The sequence below is a fragment of the Globicephala melas genome, chromosome 13 (assembly GCF_963455315.2).
Source record: "Globicephala melas chromosome 13, mGloMel1.2, whole genome shotgun sequence".
NCBI classification, from domain to species: domain Eukaryota; kingdom Metazoa; phylum Chordata; class Mammalia; order Artiodactyla; family Delphinidae; genus Globicephala; species Globicephala melas.
Genome location: NC_083326.1, coordinates 77481657 through 77498847, shown reverse-complemented (window position 1 = coordinate 77498847; position 17191 = coordinate 77481657). Strand labels below are relative to the sequence as shown.

The window sequence follows — 17191 nt, the reverse complement described above, 5'->3', positions numbered from 1 at the left end:
AATTACAGGAGTGTGCAGCCTTGTCCCCATCCACCACCCACAAAAGGAAGGACCCAGTGTCATTTTGTAGTGGGTGAATGCTGGCCCCCCACAAAAGGTATGTCCATATCCTGACCCCCCAGAACCTGTGAATGTGACTTTATTTAGAAAAAGTGTCTTTGCATATGTAATTAAATTAAGGATCTTGAAATGAGATAATCCCGGATTTATCTGGGTTGGCCCTAAATCCGATGACAAATGTTCTCACGAGACACACAGAGGACAGACCCACAGGCAAAGGCCACGTGAAGACAGAGGTAGGAAGTGGAGTTGGTGGCCACAAGCACAGGAATGCTAACAGCCACCAGGAACTGGAAGAGGCAAGGAGCAAAAATCTTCCCTGGAGCCTCTGGAGGGAGCACAGCCTTACTGCCACCTTGATTCTGGACTTCTGGCCTCCAGAACTGTGAGAGAATAAATTCTTATTGTTTTAAGCCATGAAGTTTATGGTGATTTGTTTTGGCAGCCCTAGGAAACTCATACACATTTCTTACTGCATTAATGGAAAAGCGGGCCAAGTTTAAAAAAAAAAAAAAAGAAGAATGGAGAAGCCAATAGGATTTAAATAACAAGTTGCATTTATGGGGCACTTAACATGCCAGGTTCCTGCTCAAATTAGAGTGACAGAACTGAGTTTGTACCTGGCAAGGTGAGCCCCAGAGCTCATGCTTTTAGCCAGCTACCCTATACTTCTGGAAAAGAGTGGGAGCTGTATTTGGAAAGGGAGATGGGAGGGGAAATGAGAAAAGTTAGATCTGAAAGAGAGTTGGGGAGAATTTGAGAGAGATGTGGGGGCCAGGTGCTGTGGAAGAGAAGTACAAAAGTTCCGAAGTTTTGCTTTACATTATAAATAGGATTTTTTGGGTGTTCCCTGAGAAATTTGGTAAAGATTTAAATTGCTCTCTAGTTAAGTTTTTTTTTTTTTAAGAAAAAATTTTTACATGACATCATGACGAGACTTGCTTTTGTGTTACCTGTGTTTTGTACAGGATACTTTTTCACTCGTTTGACATTTCTTTATTCCCTGTGCTCTGGCTTATCTGCCAAAATCTGTGCTAGGTGCTGGGCAGACCTGCAGGTAAATGAGAACCAGACCCTGCCCTGGGGTGCTCAGCTCATGAGGTGGGCAAGGTCCAGCAGACGAAGGTCCTTGAGTTTGGACATCATTCTGTGGGCAGTAGGAAATTTTACGCAGGGGACGAAATTGAGAGAGAGTGAGAACTGGCTCTGTGTTCCCCAGGCCGCTGTGAATCCCTGCCCCCTCTGACCTTTAGCAGCTGGTGGCTAAGTGGATAGACTGATAAACTTGCTAGACTACTGAGGATTAAAGAGTTTCCCATTAAGGTGACACCATCGGATTTTAACCTTTTTTTTTTTTTGGCTGAGCCGCGCAGCTTGCGGGATCTTAGTTCCCTGATCAGTGATTGAACCCAGGCCCTCAGCAGTGGAAGTGGGGAGTCCTAGCCACCGGACCACCAGGGAATTCCCAACATCATCAGATTTTAAAAGTTTTTTTTTTTCTGTAGGCTTTTTTAGTATGGGGTGGGGAGGGAATGGGAAATGGGGCATGGAGTGATGGTGACTGACTTTCTTCAAATCCTATTGCCTTGATGGCCCCTACTGAACCCAGTTGTAGGGTTGGTCCTGGCTTTCAGAAAATATTTACCTTGACAATATGGACAAAACCAGTTTCTATTCATCTTTGCGATTACATGGGAGTCACATGGGAGGTGATAGTACAGCTCTACGTTAATAGAATTCAGACCATGATCAGAAATTAACCTTGAAAGCCCTTGGAGAGACATTACATTGGAGGCTGTCGTGGTTTCTTGCAGTCAGTCCAGCATAGCTGGGTTTCTATGGAATTGGAGAAGGTTGTTGATTGCTCAGTTGAGCACCAGATGAAGCTGGCCAAAATTTAGAGGCTGTGTTATATGAAAACAGCAGATATTTAAGCACTGGACTCATACTAAGGGCTGAGAGGTGCTTGGAGCTGAGACTACTGCATGGACCCCAGAGAAGAAAGGCAGGTGAACCCTTGCCTGGCACTTACATGTATTTGTTTTATCTTTTCTCTCGTTATCATATTATTGTTATTATTACTATTCTGCTGAGTCCCTATTGTTGAATGAATGTACAGAACACAATTGCATACATTGTAGGACTAGACTATAGTATAAATTTTTCTTAAAAGTTCTTGCCTTTCACTATGAGAGTTATCCTTTCTCAGAATAAATTTGGCCGGCTTAGCTGTCCGTGTGGCTCTGCTGAGGGATTACAGTCTTCCAGCCAAGTTGGGTCTTGTCCACAATGATCCAGAAGCCAATTTTCTGAATAAATCACAAAAATGCTCCAGAGTTGGTATATTTACCCAAAAGCTCATCTTCTCTTGCTATGCACACATAATAGTTGTGAATGTACTTTGCATTTTGCAGTATTTTATATAGTGTGGCATTTCCCAAAGCGTGGTCTGGGGAACACCAGGGTGGCGGAGTGTTCTGTGGAACAAGAGTTTCCTGGGCGGAATACGGTTGGAAACTACCTTCTTTTGGATGTGTATTCACACGTCAACTGAGTCTGAAGTAAAGACATCTGGGTAACTTGGTTTAATGCAGCACTGGCCAAATTTGGTTGCCCATGGAATCACCCTGCTTGGTGCACTCTGGCAGCCAGAAGCACAGGGGAGGGGCAGGGCAAGAGGTGGCCAGGCCCACCCTGGGTTTCTCAGGCCCTGGGGCAAAACTGAGTTGGAGGGTGGGAGACTAAGCTGGATGTTTCATACTGGCCAGACCTGGACGGGACTTGTTAATATTGGAAACTGGCCAGAAAGCTATAGGATATGCCCAGGCTGCCACTAAGGGCTGGGAAAGGGAGATTTGTACGAATATGGCTGATAACTGTCTTTGGAGGAAAATTCAACCCTTTTCTGTTTGTACCCATTGGGTTCAATAACCTGTTATAAAGAATAGGGTTGAGTAGCATCCCACCAAAATTCATGTCTACTTGGAGTCTTGAAATGTGAACCTATTAGGAAATAAGGTCTTTGCAGAGGTAATTAAGGTGATGATCATACTAGATCAGGGTGGACCCTAAATCCAACAACGAGTGTCCTTATAAGAGATGGAAAAGAGGCACACAGGGAGAAGGCCATGTGAAGACAGAGGCAGAAATTGGAGTGATGTGGCCACAAGCCAAGGAACGCTAGGAACCACCAGAAAATGGAAGAGGTGAGGAAGGATCCTCCCCTAGAGCCTTTGGAGGGAGTGTGGCATGGCCCTGCTGCCACCTTGACTTCAGACTTCTGGCTTCCAGATCTGTGGGAGAATAAATTCCTGTTGTTTTGAGCCACCAAGTTTGTATTGATTCATGATGGCAGCCCCAGGAAATTAATACAAGCCGATGCTAGTCTCACCCTTGGGTGCGACAGGATTTCCACACAGCCTGAAACTGTGAATCAGATACATCCCTGTTGATGAAGGCGTAATGGATACATGTGAACTCGAGACCTGCTAACTTCTGCACCAACGCTGGATAATTAGTTAGAGGCTGCGTGACAGTCTTGAGGGCTCCATGCAACGTGGAAGAGGAGAGATTGCAGAGGAAAGGGGCAATTTTAGGGACACTGAGGGATGATGGGGTACAGGGAGGGCAGGTGAATCCCATGAACTGTGAGAGGTAAGTCAACTAGAAAAGATGTGAGGAGCCTCTTGTTGGCAGACCTGAGAAAGAGTGACTCAATGAAAAGACACAGCTGGGAGGTGCCTCCAGGCTGGGTCCGCAGTGAGTTGCCAGGTCTGGGACCTCAAAGGCCCAGGCAGCCCTTTTGCAATTAATCATTTGTGCCCAGGGTCAGCCTGACATTCCAGTGGACTTGGAGTTACTTCTCATACTGTCATTTAACCTTCCCAGAGCTCAAGTCTCTGCTGTATGACCTTCAACTACTGGCTCCACCTCTCTTAGCCTGTTTTCTGACCTACAAAATGGGGGTAATAATAATTTGAACTTTGTGGGGATTATGTGAGATAATGCACATGCAAGACGCTCCACAGGTTCGTGGCACATGGCAAATACTTGCTTTGTTAGCTACTAGTACTGTTACTGTTCCTGTTTATGACCTGTGATCCTACCTACCAGCTTTCACACACTGAGCACTTACTATGTGCCTGACAGCGCTGAGCACCTTACATGTTTTTAATTCTCACAACAACTTCAGGAGGAAGCAATTACAAGTACTGTTGACCCTTGAACAATGCGGGTCCGCTTACACAACCAATTTTTTTCAGTAAATACTACGGTACTACACAACCTGTAGTTGGTTGAATCCTCCGTGAGGAGCCATGGATATGAGGGCCACCTGTAAAGTTATATTCGGATTTTTTGACTGCGCGGGGGTCCGTGCTGCTAACCTGTGCAATATTCAGGGGGGCTGGGGGAGGACAGGACATTGGCCAGGTTCAGATGGCAAAACCAGGATTCAAAGTCAAGGCCAACCACATGCAGAGTCCAGGCTTTTTACTACTGAATCTGAGAGTACACCGGGTGATTTTATGTGCTACACTGGTGAAATTTTTACTTATAATAGTTATATATCTATTCTATTTCCTATTAGAAAAATACAGTTTTCCTATTTATAGTAGTGATTAAATTTTCCTTTTAAAATAAACATTCAGTGCTCACTGCAGCACCACATATCCAAAAAATTGGAACATACAGAAAAGATTAAACAGCCCCTGCGAAAGGATGACATGCAAATGTGTGAAGTGTTTCATGTTTTTACAATATTATATGTCAATTATATTGAAATGAATGAATGAACAAATGAAGTAAACTTATTTAGCAGCACTATTCGCAATAGCCTAAAGGTAGAAAGAGCTCAAATATCTATCAATAGATGAAACAATAGACAAACTGTGGTGGATGTAGACAACGGAATATTATTTGGCCGTAAAAAGGAATGAAGCACTGACACATGCTGCAACATGGATGAACCTCAGAGACATGATGCTAAGTGAAAGGAGCCAGACACAAAAGATCACATCTTATATGATTCAATTTATGTGAAACGTCCAGAATTGGCAAATCCATAGGAACAGGAAGCAGATTAGTGGTTGTGAGGGGGTTTAGGGGAGGTGGGTATGGGGTCTTATGTTGGAGTGATGGAAATGTTTTGGAACTAGACGGAGGTAGTGGTTACACAACACTGCAAATGTACTAAATGCTATTGAATTGTTCACTTTAAAATGGTTGCTTTTATGTTATGTCAATTTCACCTCAGTAATTAAACAATTATTTAAGTTTAGAGAAGGAAATTAATTTCCTTAAAAATTAATTTATTTAAAGAAAAATATGAAGTAAATCATAGCACAGGGGGAGAGCGAAGGTGGTACTTAGAAAATATGGCACTGTGTTATGCGTTAAAAGCGCAAGGCATCTCCTTAAGGGCCAAGTCTGGCAGAGTCTGAGTCTTGCCCTCCTTTGTTTTTTTTTCCCCCTGCAGCCAGCTCAGTGCTTAAGAAATACTTGTTGAGTTCAGCGCAGCCTGGCTTAGTTAATTGAGTTAAGGCGAGCTGAGTCGTACTGAATGCACCAGCTGGCTGGCCTGGAGGAGATCCAAGTTGAAGATGTTAAGAATCACACTAATTCAATAAGCGGCTGCAAGGTAGTCTAAGTAATGAGCCCACGCGCCTTTCCTTACCCAACTTACCCGTGTTGTGCCGGCACCTTAGGAGCCTTCTCTTCCTGAAGTCCCCTGTGTGTGCTTGCTGGAGACACCAGGCAAGAGAGTGTAGGAGAGGAGGTAAGGGGACATGGAGAACTTTCTGTGTACAGGTACGGCTACCCCCACACTCATCACGCACCTCACGGACTACCTAACCATCAGCTCGTGCTTGACTCTGACTGCCTGAGTTGGAAGCTGGCTGAGCACCTTGGAGAAGTTAATTCATCTCTCTGCACCTTTGTCTCCTCACCTGTAAAACGAGGCTAATAATAGTACCTACTGTATGGGGTTCTTGGGAGGATTCGATGAAACAATACCTATCAAGCGCTTAGCATACACTTTTGGGAACATTGTAAGCACTCAGGAAGGTTAGCTATGATGATTAGCAGTGACCAGCGTTGTAGAGAGGTGGGTTTGAAGTATGTGGCAGGGCTGGTGCCTGGAGACACGGGAGGACAAGAAGAGAAGTTGTTTGTAAATATCTTAAACAGAAGCACATGGCTTACTCACGTAAGTTCTTCTGGGATGCGATGTAAGCTCCCAGTATGAGGCAGGAGTAGCAGAATCTGGCTGTTTTTCTCCATTCTGGTGGGATTTTACCTACAGAGAGTCCCCAGCGGCTGCCTGTACCTGGAGAGCAGAGAGAAAGCCACACACAGTTTCCCTCTTTCTGCTGTCCTCTGGGAAGCTGCTCCATTCTGCATTCTTGGCTAACCAGTCAGTGAAGTACCGCAGAGGTGCATGTGGTAATCTCTTTCCCGAATCTCTTTCCCACCCGCAAGGCTGCACATGGGAAGGGCAGGACATGGGAATCCCAAGGTGTGATTTCCCAGACTATGCATTTTGTTGCTGCTGCCCGCCTGGCCTTGGTCAGGCTCCTGCCTCTTTCTGGCTATTGTTCCTCATTTATGAATGAGGGAGAGGGCAAGCGTTGTAGAAAAATCACTGATTTTCAAGCTGTAAAAATATGAGGAGCTGTCTGATAAAATAAAATTGTTCAAGGGAACTGAATATACAAATGGACACAAGAGTTGCCACATGGTTGGAATAGGGGCGGGGGTCCTATATAGTCCCAGACGCTGAGCTTCTGTCACCCATCCTCCTTGCTTCCCCCTGCTGTCTTCCTCCCTCCAGCAGTGCCCAAGATGCATGTTTTGAAAACTGCCAACTGGAATGAATTCATGGGGTAGGGGCAGGGCTGGAGTCCCAGGTCTGGATAGAGCGTGAGGGGGTCCCCGAGGTAGTCTCCAGCAGCCTGGAGGAGGTGGAGGGCAGATCTATGTGCAGGCTTGCCTGCCCATGTCACACTTGGCAGCATGACATGGGAGTATAGGACACCATGGCTTTCTGCCCGCCCATCATCCATTCCTCCTGATAGGAGCCCTGATATGCTTTGGGGGAACCACTCACTCTCACTCCGCCCCTGTGGGTTAGCTAGGCTTCGGCAGTGAGCACTTGACTGGGCTCTGGGCGATCAGATCATTCCAGCCCCCTTGTCCTGGTCATTGGTTTAGCAGTGGGCAGCTGAACCTATCAGAACCCACCAGACGTGACCCTCGGACTTTTACAGAGGCAAGCAAGAGAAAGCCTTGACTTGACTCTGCGACGATGTACAACAGGTGGAGAGAGCCAATCTCAAAATGAAACCAAAACAGGGAAAAGCAGAGCTGAAGAGATGGGGAGAGGCAGATTCCTGAAAACTTAAAGGAAAGCCTAGATCCTGCAATGCCTGAAGTTAATAAGAAGCAAGAAGCCCTTGCTTCTCAGTTAAAAACTTCAATACATTTTTGATCTGTCTTAAGTCCATTCAAGTTAGGAGTTTGTCATTTTGCAGCTGAAACCTCCCGACTACTACAATGGGCAAGCTTTTCACCTCCGTTAAGTTTCAGTTTTCTCATCTACTAAGTGTCTCTAAAAATCCATAAACCTCACCTTTAATGGGATCTATAAACACATGTATTTTATCACAGCAGCAGTAGCAAGACATTAGCAAGAGTGGTTAAGTATTTTGAATATTTATTAGTTCTAAGGAAAGCAAAACAAGAGTTGGTTAATATCAGTTCACTTTGTTCTCTAAAGGGGGTGGGGGGAGCAAAAGACAAATAAATGTCCATTATAAATGGGAATGGAGAAAGCAGGAGCAGACCCCATATTAACGGGAAAATGCCAGGGGAATGCATGTGAGTCCTCAATTTTGGATTTTTTCAATTAGATGGTGGGGAAGAGGTCTGCAGGGGACTAAGGCTCCTAGAATTATGCGGGTAGGGCTGAGCCCCAGGGAGACCCCACCAGTATAAGCAGGTAGGGCTGAGCCCCAGGGAGACCCCACCAGTATAAGCAGGTAGGGCTGAGCCCCAGGGAGACCTCCCCCAGCCCCGCCCCACCCCACCCAGGCTCTTGAGGCCAGGGAAAATCTAGAGGAAGAGTTGAGAGGGATTTGTCTTAGAGGAGAAGGTCAGAGGCCTGAGCTCTACAACTGTGGATGAGCTCCCAACAAGCCACTGCAGCTCATGGCCAATGCCATGCACGTGGCCAAACCTTCCCTGACAGACTCAGGCTAGCCTTTTGTGGCCCATAAGAGCTGTTTCTGGGGACTGCCAGCTCAGAACGCTATTGTGGTCTGCTCAGGAACCTTTGAAATCGAAAGCCCCCAGCTCCCCTTGTCACTGCTGGTGCACATAAATACAACCAGGGGGGATTTCCCACGGAATTTTTTGCAGCCACTCAAATGTTTCATTTCCCATTGTTTGCCAGCCCCTCTCCGAGCCTCAACTGTCAAAGCAGCAGCAAACACAGGCTGCTTTTCCCTCAGGACCCCACGCACGGCGCTTGCTCTTGCTCCCCCTCCATATCGGGAAGCTGGCGTTGGCAGGATGTGATGGGCTCGGCCGGGGAATAAGGTCTGTTAGTCAACTAGTGAAGCAAGTCAGCAGAGGGAATACCCGGCCCTACCCAGCCCAGCCTGCTGGGGAGGCACAGCTCTGTGCCATCCCCCTGGTTATTAGTATAATCATGGGGACTAATAATTATATTTATGGGAAGAAATCCCTTCCACAAATCCAAAGCACTTGACCAAAATATACAATGCAGCTGTTAATTTTTTGCTTTTAAAATATGAACTTGAATCATTTTTTTCCCTGACCCAGCATGTGTTAATGGAATTCTAAGTTGTATTCCATACATCAGTGCTTAGAAAAGGCCATCTTTATTGATTGAAAACATCTGTTTTAGACAGGCAGTGTGCTGGACATTTGGGGGACCCAAATACCATAAGGAGGTGTAGAGATTTCAAGGCAACATTGGGTGGAGAGTGATAAATGGGAAGTTTATCCAGGGGATGTTGGTCTGAGGGGTGGGTAGGAAGCCAGGCAGACACGTCTGTGATCTGTCACCAGCTGGCACTGAGTACACATAGTATGCGTAACCCTGGGCACCCACAAAGCTGATTCTGTGAGGGTCAGGGATGGTGAAGATACCTGTAAACATCCGTTTACCAGGGCCCACCCTCTGCACCGCAGAGATTACCCTAGTAATGAATTTACTCATGTAGCCATTCATTCACTCGTCCATTAAAGCCATGGATATTTACTGATCTTTAGGATGTGCCAATTTGAGGCTATATGCTGGGGACACAGAGATGACCCAGTCAACCTGGTGCCTTTCCTCTTAAAGTTTCCATCCCAGTGGGGCAGACAGCCATTAAACAAATACCTACGTAGAATAATAAAGAAATATACAATACAATAAAGAACAATCAAATACCCATGAGAATCTTCGTGCTCCTCATTTACTGATCTCCCACTCTATGCCACATGCTGTGAGGGCCACAAATTTGAATCAATGCCTGTGCAGCAAACCCCAAAGACCAACCAGAACCCCTGACAGAAAGAGGATGGACCGCGGTGACAGTGGCACTTTGCAGTTTACATGGCACTTTTTACACCATGGGCACTCTGGATCCTGCCAGCAAGACTGGGCTGGCTTGTTAAGGAGTTATTCCCTCCACTTCCCATGGGAGGAATCTGAGGCCTGGAGAGATAAAGGGACTGGCCTGCCTGAGGTCACACGGCTAGAAAGGCCAGGAATGCTACGCCTATTTTTACAATGACAGAAGCGGAAGCAGAGCAAGGTGGCCATTTTATTTTCCCAAAGTCACACTAAGACACACTATGTGTCAGAGCAGAGGGAACATAAGTGCAAAATTCTACCTGGAAAGAGAACAGATCCTGAGACAGGTGAGTCTCAGAAAGTAGAGACTGAGGAAGATAATAACACAGGACGTGAATTCCAACTCACATCTCTTCGAACGGGACCTCTCCTCTCGGCTTCCCAATGAGTGGGTTTTCGTGTGGCCAAAGCGTGATCTGAAGTCACCGGAACTAACACTTAGCGACCCCTCTGATACCCCAGACATCACAGGATTCCTGCGAGGAGCATATTAAAACTCCCATTGTCCAGATGAGGAGGTTGAAACCCTGACCACACACAACTAGACAGTAGCAGAACCAGAATGTAAACTGTGGTCCCTCTGATACTGGGACCTGTAGAGCTTCTGATACCCAGAGCTGCCTCCCTCTGGGAGCCTAGGAGTCCTGGCAACAGGATGCTGGAGGAGGTGGCCTGCGGAGGCAGGGCCCAGGGGTTGAGGCTGCAGTGCTGCCCAGGAATGCAGCCTAGCCTGCCCACTTTTTAACACAGTGGCATCCCTGACAGACACCCTTGTCCTTTTCCTGTGCTGCCCTTCGTAACACAATAAATAAACCCTGAGAGAAACGTGACCTGAGCCAGGCAGTAAATGATGGCACTGTCAGTTGTACACGACTGTTGAAACAAACACAGACTGTAATCATCGTGCTGTACGGGGAGAAAGACATTTGGCAAATGAGATTCCATTTTCACATTGGTTTGTGCTGAGCATATAAATTTCCTGCGGGCCGGCCAGCGTTGGGGATGTGTAATTGATTGCCTGCATTATAATAAACAAGCCGTGACAGGTGATCATTCATCATATTCCGCTGAACGTTCCAGCACACCAGAAAACGGAGGAAGAGAGGGAACGCGCGAGCGAAGGCAGAGGAGAGGAGGAGCCTGGGGGAGGGGAGAGGGTTGGAAAGACGAAGTATTCCCGACAGACAGAAAGCCAGGGAAGGGTCGGGGGAGAGAATCCGCAGAGCGGGCTCGGGGAAAGTGAAAGCAATTACTATAATTCTTTTGATTATCTAATTTGTTCTTTCTGGTCTTCGTTATGTGACCCTACCCCCATCCCACTCCAACACAGGAGGTCCCCCTCGGGGACTTGGGAAGACACAGAAAATGCTCCTCACAAGATTGAGAAGAGGAAGGGGAAAGGCGAGGTGGGGGGAGGGGCCGTCTAGTTGTAACCGGAGTAGATATCGGGAAAACCTCGGGAGGGTGCGTGCGTGTGTGTGTGTGTTCGGGAAAACCTCGGGAGGGTGCGTGTGTGTGTGTGTGTGTGTGTGTTCGGGAAAACCTCGGGAGGGTGTGTGTGTGTGTGTGTGTGTGTGTGTTCGGGAAAACCTCGGGAGGGTGTGTGTGTGTGTGTGTGTGTGTGTGTGTGTGTTCGGGAAAACCTCGAGAGGGTGCGCGCGTGTGTGTGTGTGTGTGTGTGTTCGGGAAAACCTTGGGAGGGTGTATGTGTGTGTGTGGCGCGAGTGTGTGCGGGACTCAGCTTCGCCTTTTGCTCTGTGATGCCTCCAATCAGATGGATGGGAACCCGTTTTTTTTTTTTAATAAAAAAATTTAAAGCGTTTTTGAAAAAAGAAGTGAAAAGTTCCTTTTATTGAAGGAAAAAACAGAATCCAAGTTGGCACCGGATCTGGTTCCAGAAGCCTGTCATGTGGGGCTCTCACTCCTCCCGCCTCGTCCCCCAACCCCGCCCCAGCCCCAGCCTCTCTCGGCCCTTGGCCCGGGGCTGGGGTCGAACAGGACCTGTTAGGTAGCACCCTCCTTTCCAGGAGCTTCAACCTAGACCCGAGGCGGAAGCACATTGGCATATGAAGGACAGAAAGACAAATGCAGAGCTCTCGAGGCAGCGCACGCATTATATAAGTACTTACATTATGCAAAAGCCAAGGCCCTCAACAAGGGAGTGAGTGAAGACAGGGGACAGGGAGGGATTCGTCTCCCCAATTCTCACCCTGTCAATTTCTAGCCCTCCCATCCTCACCCATCAAATGCCCTCTCATCCCCTCTCGGGTACCAAATGCTTAGCGCAGGTGGGAGCCTCCAACCCTGGGAGCTGGGAGTTGAGGGGGCGTGACCAGCGCTAAAATAGGGGGCGGAGACTGGGTGGGGCTTAGCCAGGGGCGGGGCCCGCGCTGGAGTGGGCGGGGTGAGTACAGAAGAAAGACAGTAACGTGATCGGCGACTTTGCTTATCTCCCACTGCTTCCTACAGTCCTCTGTCTTTTTACCCTAGCTTTAACAACTGTAATCTGTTACTTTGGAGATTATTATAAAGTCGCCGCTTTTGGAAAATCTGTTCAAGAGACCTGCCTTCTGAAAGCTGTGACATCAGCCCCAGCGGTGTGGGCTGCCTTCCCTGGGTGATCTATGTGGTCTTTGAAAGATTAACAGCTCCTTTGGGTCTCCCAAGAATCCCGGAAGAAAGCTAGGGCAGGTGCCGTTTTCTCAATACGCTTATTTCTTCCCATCTCCACATAACAATTTATGAAATGGATCTTAGGGTCCCGATTTTTACAGGGGAAGAAATGGAGACACGAAGAAATGAAGTCACTTGCTTAAGATCTGGCAGCAAAAAGAATAAAAAATTGAATCCAAGGGTCTTCTTCCTGCATGCTTTCCAGACTCCCTGTGAGGACACATACTTTCTCCCTTCAAGCCCCATGAATGATAAGTGCACACACGTATGTGAGGGAGAAGAGTTGGGTCTGTTTGGAATGGCCAAGCCCTCCTGCTACGTATCACTCAAATTTGCCCCCTTCTCTCCACCACCACTGTGCCCTCTGGTCCAAGCCATCTTGCTCCTGGACCATGCTCCCACCTCCTCAGGGGTCCCCATCCTAACACTGTTGCCCACTCCCATCCATTTTCCATCTGCAGTCAGGATGATCTGTTCATTGATCTGAGCATGAAAACACCATCCAGGTCTTTCACCAGCTGGCTCAGCCTACCTCCCTAGCTCCATCTTTTATTATTATTATCATTATTATTATAAAATACACATAACATAAAATTAGCTGTTTTAATGATTTTAAAGTGTGCAACTCAGTGACATTAAGTAGATTCACACTGTTATGCAGCCATCACTACTATCTAGTCCAGAACTTTTTCATCACCCAAACAGAAACCCCTTACCCATTAGAGGTCACTTCGTATTCTGCCCTCCCTCAGCCTCTGACAACCACCAATCTTCTTTCTATCTCTACGGGTTTCCCTACTCTGGAAATTTCATATAAATGAAATCCTACAGTATGTGGTCTTTTATAACTTCTTTCACTTAGCATAACGTTTTCAGTGTCCATCCATGTTGTAGCAACTTCATTCCTTTTGATGGTTGAATAATATTTCACTGTATGGATAGACCACGTTTTGTTTATTCATTGATGAACATTTGGGTTGCTTCCAACTTCTGGCTATTGTGAATAGTGCTTCTGTGAATACTTGTGTACAAGGTTTTGTTTGAACATCTGTTTTCAGTTCTTTTGGGTATATACTTAAGAGTGGAATTGCTGGGTCATATGGTAATTCTATGTTTAACTTGTTGAGTAACCACCAAAACTCTTTTCCACAGTGACTGCACCATTTTACATTCTCACTAGCAGAGTACAAGGCTTCCAATTTTTCCACATCCTTGCCAACATTTGTTAGTTTCCTTTTTTGTTTTTTAATGGCCATCCCAATGGGTGTGCCTAGCTCCATCTTTTAGTTCTCTTCCCCTCACTTTTACTTCTCTGGCCTTTCACATCCTCAAATATACCACTCTTTCTTAAAAGGGAGCTTGTATATACAGTGACTTCTGCCTTCCCTTGTCTCCAAAGCTAGATCAGATTCCCCAGTGATGATGCATCTAAGTGCCATAGCCTTTCTTTCATCGGTCCCAACCTGGTTATGAATTTACACTTCCTGTGTGATTACTGATTAACATCTGTCTTCTTGACTTGACTACAACCTCCCCCCAGGCACGGACAGTTCTGCTTTTGCCATCCTCTGTATCCCCAGCACTTAGCACAGTCCCAGGTAGATTCTTGGTGCTCAATAAATACTTGTTGGATGGATGGATGAACAATGAATGAGATCCAAGTTTGGGTCCTGCATCCTTATGAATTTCTCTTTTCTTTTTTTCACTTCTCCGTGGAGTTGGTAGGTCTCCATGAATTAGAACCTGAAAAGCCTGCTCCATCCGTAAGGTATGTGGAGGCTGATGGGGTTCTGGTTGCAGAATGCATACTCACTAACAACTCCCTTTAGAGCCATGGTGATTCTGGCCCGAGATTCTGAGTCTTGCGTGGGAATTGTGCTGATTCTGCCCTTCAGTGCTGCTGAAGGTTTAGGAGCTTGAAATATATATGCTTGGTGTAAACATGACCTCGGCATGACAGGGTGATCCCTGTGTTTGTCAAGCCATTAATTTTTAAGTAATAACAGCCACCACAACAAACTGCATTTCCCCCACATTCTAAGTCATTCTTAAGGTCAGAACTATGGGATGGTATGAGACAAAAACCTTATAAACTAGACTGTAGTGGTGAGTTCTCTGCGTTTACAGCTCTGCTCCTACACACAGGTCCAAAGAGCTGAAAATAGAGGATTAAAAATTCATGCAGCTACTCTCTTCCAAGGAATTCCAAATGCTTAGAAGACGATCTTTATCCCGCGAAGTCATCAGCCTTCGGATGTCACCATGCCCGTCTTGAAGACAGGGAAACAGAGACCCAGAGATGTGAAGCGACTTTGCCAGGGCCCCCCCGATACGGGAGCCACAGGCTCAGGCAAAGAGCCGCCTCTCACCCATCTTTCTAGCCCATGCCCTCTCCATTAGCTTGATTAAGACAACTGATTTATTCATTCTCAGTGGTTGAGAGGGGAAAAAAAACCCAACATGCCATTTGTGTGATATAAATATCGCTGGAAAAAGCTTAAAAACATTGTGTCATACATATTTCCTTAATACCACAGTCAATCACACATGTCCAAGTGCACAGTTCCATCAACCGAGGATGGGGGTGGGGGGAGACCCAGGAGAGACTTAGCTCTGAATCCTCAGTCCCAGCTAAAGGTACACTGGCGGTTTTCTCTTTAGCGTATTGCCTTTAAAAAACCTCCTCGAGGTCTCAGAAGCTTGATGTTGGGCCAGAACATGAGTAGGCAGGGAAGCAAGGGTGCCAGGGTGCCTGTCAAACTGGCCAGTTCCCAAAGAAAAGATGGGGATGGCCATTTCTCATTCAGTGTGCTCCCTGGACTCAAAGAGGGATTTGGATCTCAACGTGGTTCCTCTTCCCCCGCCATGCACCTCCCCCCCAACGCCCACCACCATCATCAAAAAGCCTTTAATCCCAGTGATTCTACTGTTAGGAATGTAGCCCAAGGAAATAATTAAAGACGTGTAAAAAGACTTAGTGACAGGATGTTTCTCACAACACATAGACTATGGCAAAAGATTACAAACAGCCTCCATAGCCAACCAACTATAGGGGATTGATAAGTAAATCATGTGGTTCATCCCCTAAAACCCTGCTCAGATTTAAAAAGAAAAAAAGACTAGAAGGAAATAAACCCAGATGTCCACAGAGCTTGTCTTTGGGTGTCGAGATATGGGTCATTTTTCCCTTTCCTGTAGTAAGCTCTTATTTTGGGGTGATCTATTCAAATTTGGTTGACTCTACTGGAAGCTTTATGAACTCACTAAGATTTAGAAGTCATAAATGGAACAGGAAGGGACATAAGTAAAGGCCCAGAGGTAAATCAGTGTCAGGGAGGAAGCAGCCGAACTGCAGTGGGAGATTCCAAATGCTGAATGCTGAGAACTGCGGTGGGTTTGTGGGTTGTGGACAGACTGCGAATCTTTTGAAAGCCAAGGAAAGGAAAGTATACTGGATGTGACAGGCACTTGGGAGCCACTGTAGATTCTTGAACAAGAAAAGACATGGGCAATTCCAAGTCAGACCAAGGAGAGATAGTCAAAGAAATGAATGAGCTAGGAGTGAATCTGGTGGTCTCATAAATCTTTTATGGAAGGATCTGATTTCATTGGTTTGGAGGTAAAGCGTTTTGGAGAATAGCGAAACCCTAAAGTAGTCTTGAGATTGTTTTCATTTTACAGATGTGACAACTTGAGCCCAAAGAGTTAAATAAATTGTTCCCAGATCCGCAGCAAGATGGTGGCCAAGTTGGGACTGGCAACTAGGGGTCCTTATTCCCGGCTCCAGTCCCAGCCCACCTCTTTGCTGCCTGGGATCCCAATTCTGAGATGTTAACCATGTGTACAACTTTCTAGGAGAACCAAAGACCCTGGCTTACTTTCTGGAGTCCCACCTAAACCTCCATCTGTTCATTCATTCATCTGTCCATCCATCCATCCAACACTTATTAAGCACCTATTAGGAGACAGACATGCTAATTGTTAGAGTGGGGGTAGAGAGGAGATGACGATGGCACATAGTAGGTGCTCAATAAATATTTGTGGAAGGGAAGGTGGGAAGGAGAGAAGGAAAGAATAGTTCCTGCCCTCAAGTCACACAAGATCTAATTCAGGAAACAGAACCTTATGTGCCGGGTGAAAGCTTTCACGGAGATGTGAACTCATGTACTGCAGCCCCAGGCAAGATACATAACAGAACCAAACCAAAAAGAGTCGACTTCCTCTTCTTTTATAAGAGGACTTAATTCAAATAGCATTTATGGAGCACCTATAATGGGATAGGGATTAAGATTGTCCCTGTTTACACATGAAACCCAAAATGGCCAGGAGGAAGGATCTGTGGAAAGTGAAAAACCAAGGGGTCACCAAGCGTCCAGAAAGGACAGATGTTGTTTGTTTCTTTGAACAGCTTTGACTTCTTTTTCACACTCCAGCCACTTGGTCTGATTTTCCTTTGGTTACTGGTCCTGGGGTCCTTGGCCCTGGTCTGCTGGAGGGAGGGCCAAGCTCATGCCACAATCAGACCCTCCCATCAGCCCCACCCTCCTCCATTTCCCTTTTCCAGTTATTCAGGCTTCTCAGGCCATTGCAACCTCACATTGCCAAGTGAACATAAATCAAGAGGCCACAGCTCCCGGATCTTTGAGAAATGGGGACTTTGCGGAGCCTTTCCAAGGGGGTGCATGGGGAAGGAAGGGGAAAGAGGCATAAAGAGAAAGTTCCATGTGGTTCCTTTAATCACTGGGTGGAAGGAGAGAGGAGAAAGTTCAAACAGAGCCCCGCAAGCCAGGCCGGGAAGCCAGCTCTGAGCTC

At 46.4% G+C, this 17191-nt stretch overlaps 1 protein-coding gene and 1 non-coding gene across 5 annotated transcripts in view; both read left to right on the top strand.

The window, feature by feature from the left end:
* SPRING1 (SREBF pathway regulator in golgi 1) overlaps positions 1-17191 on the top strand; it is a 259804-nt gene that overhangs the window by 141936 nt on the left and 100677 nt on the right. Inside the window, exon 6 of one of the 4 annotated variants that reach the window (XM_060311029.2) lies at positions 14525-14553. The exons of the other annotated variants lie outside the window; for them this stretch is intronic. Within the exon in view, the coding sequence (XP_060167012.1) occupies positions 14525-14538 (14 nt within the window). The 3' untranslated portion in view covers positions 14539-14553. Of the gene's footprint in view, positions 1-14524; positions 14554-17191 lie in introns of those variants that run through there. 4 annotated transcript variants of the gene reach the window in all.
* Positions 4709-4814, top strand: LOC115855553 (U6 spliceosomal RNA). Its single transcript, XR_004040490.1, has one exon. It is a non-coding gene; the product is annotated as a U6 spliceosomal RNA (small nuclear RNA).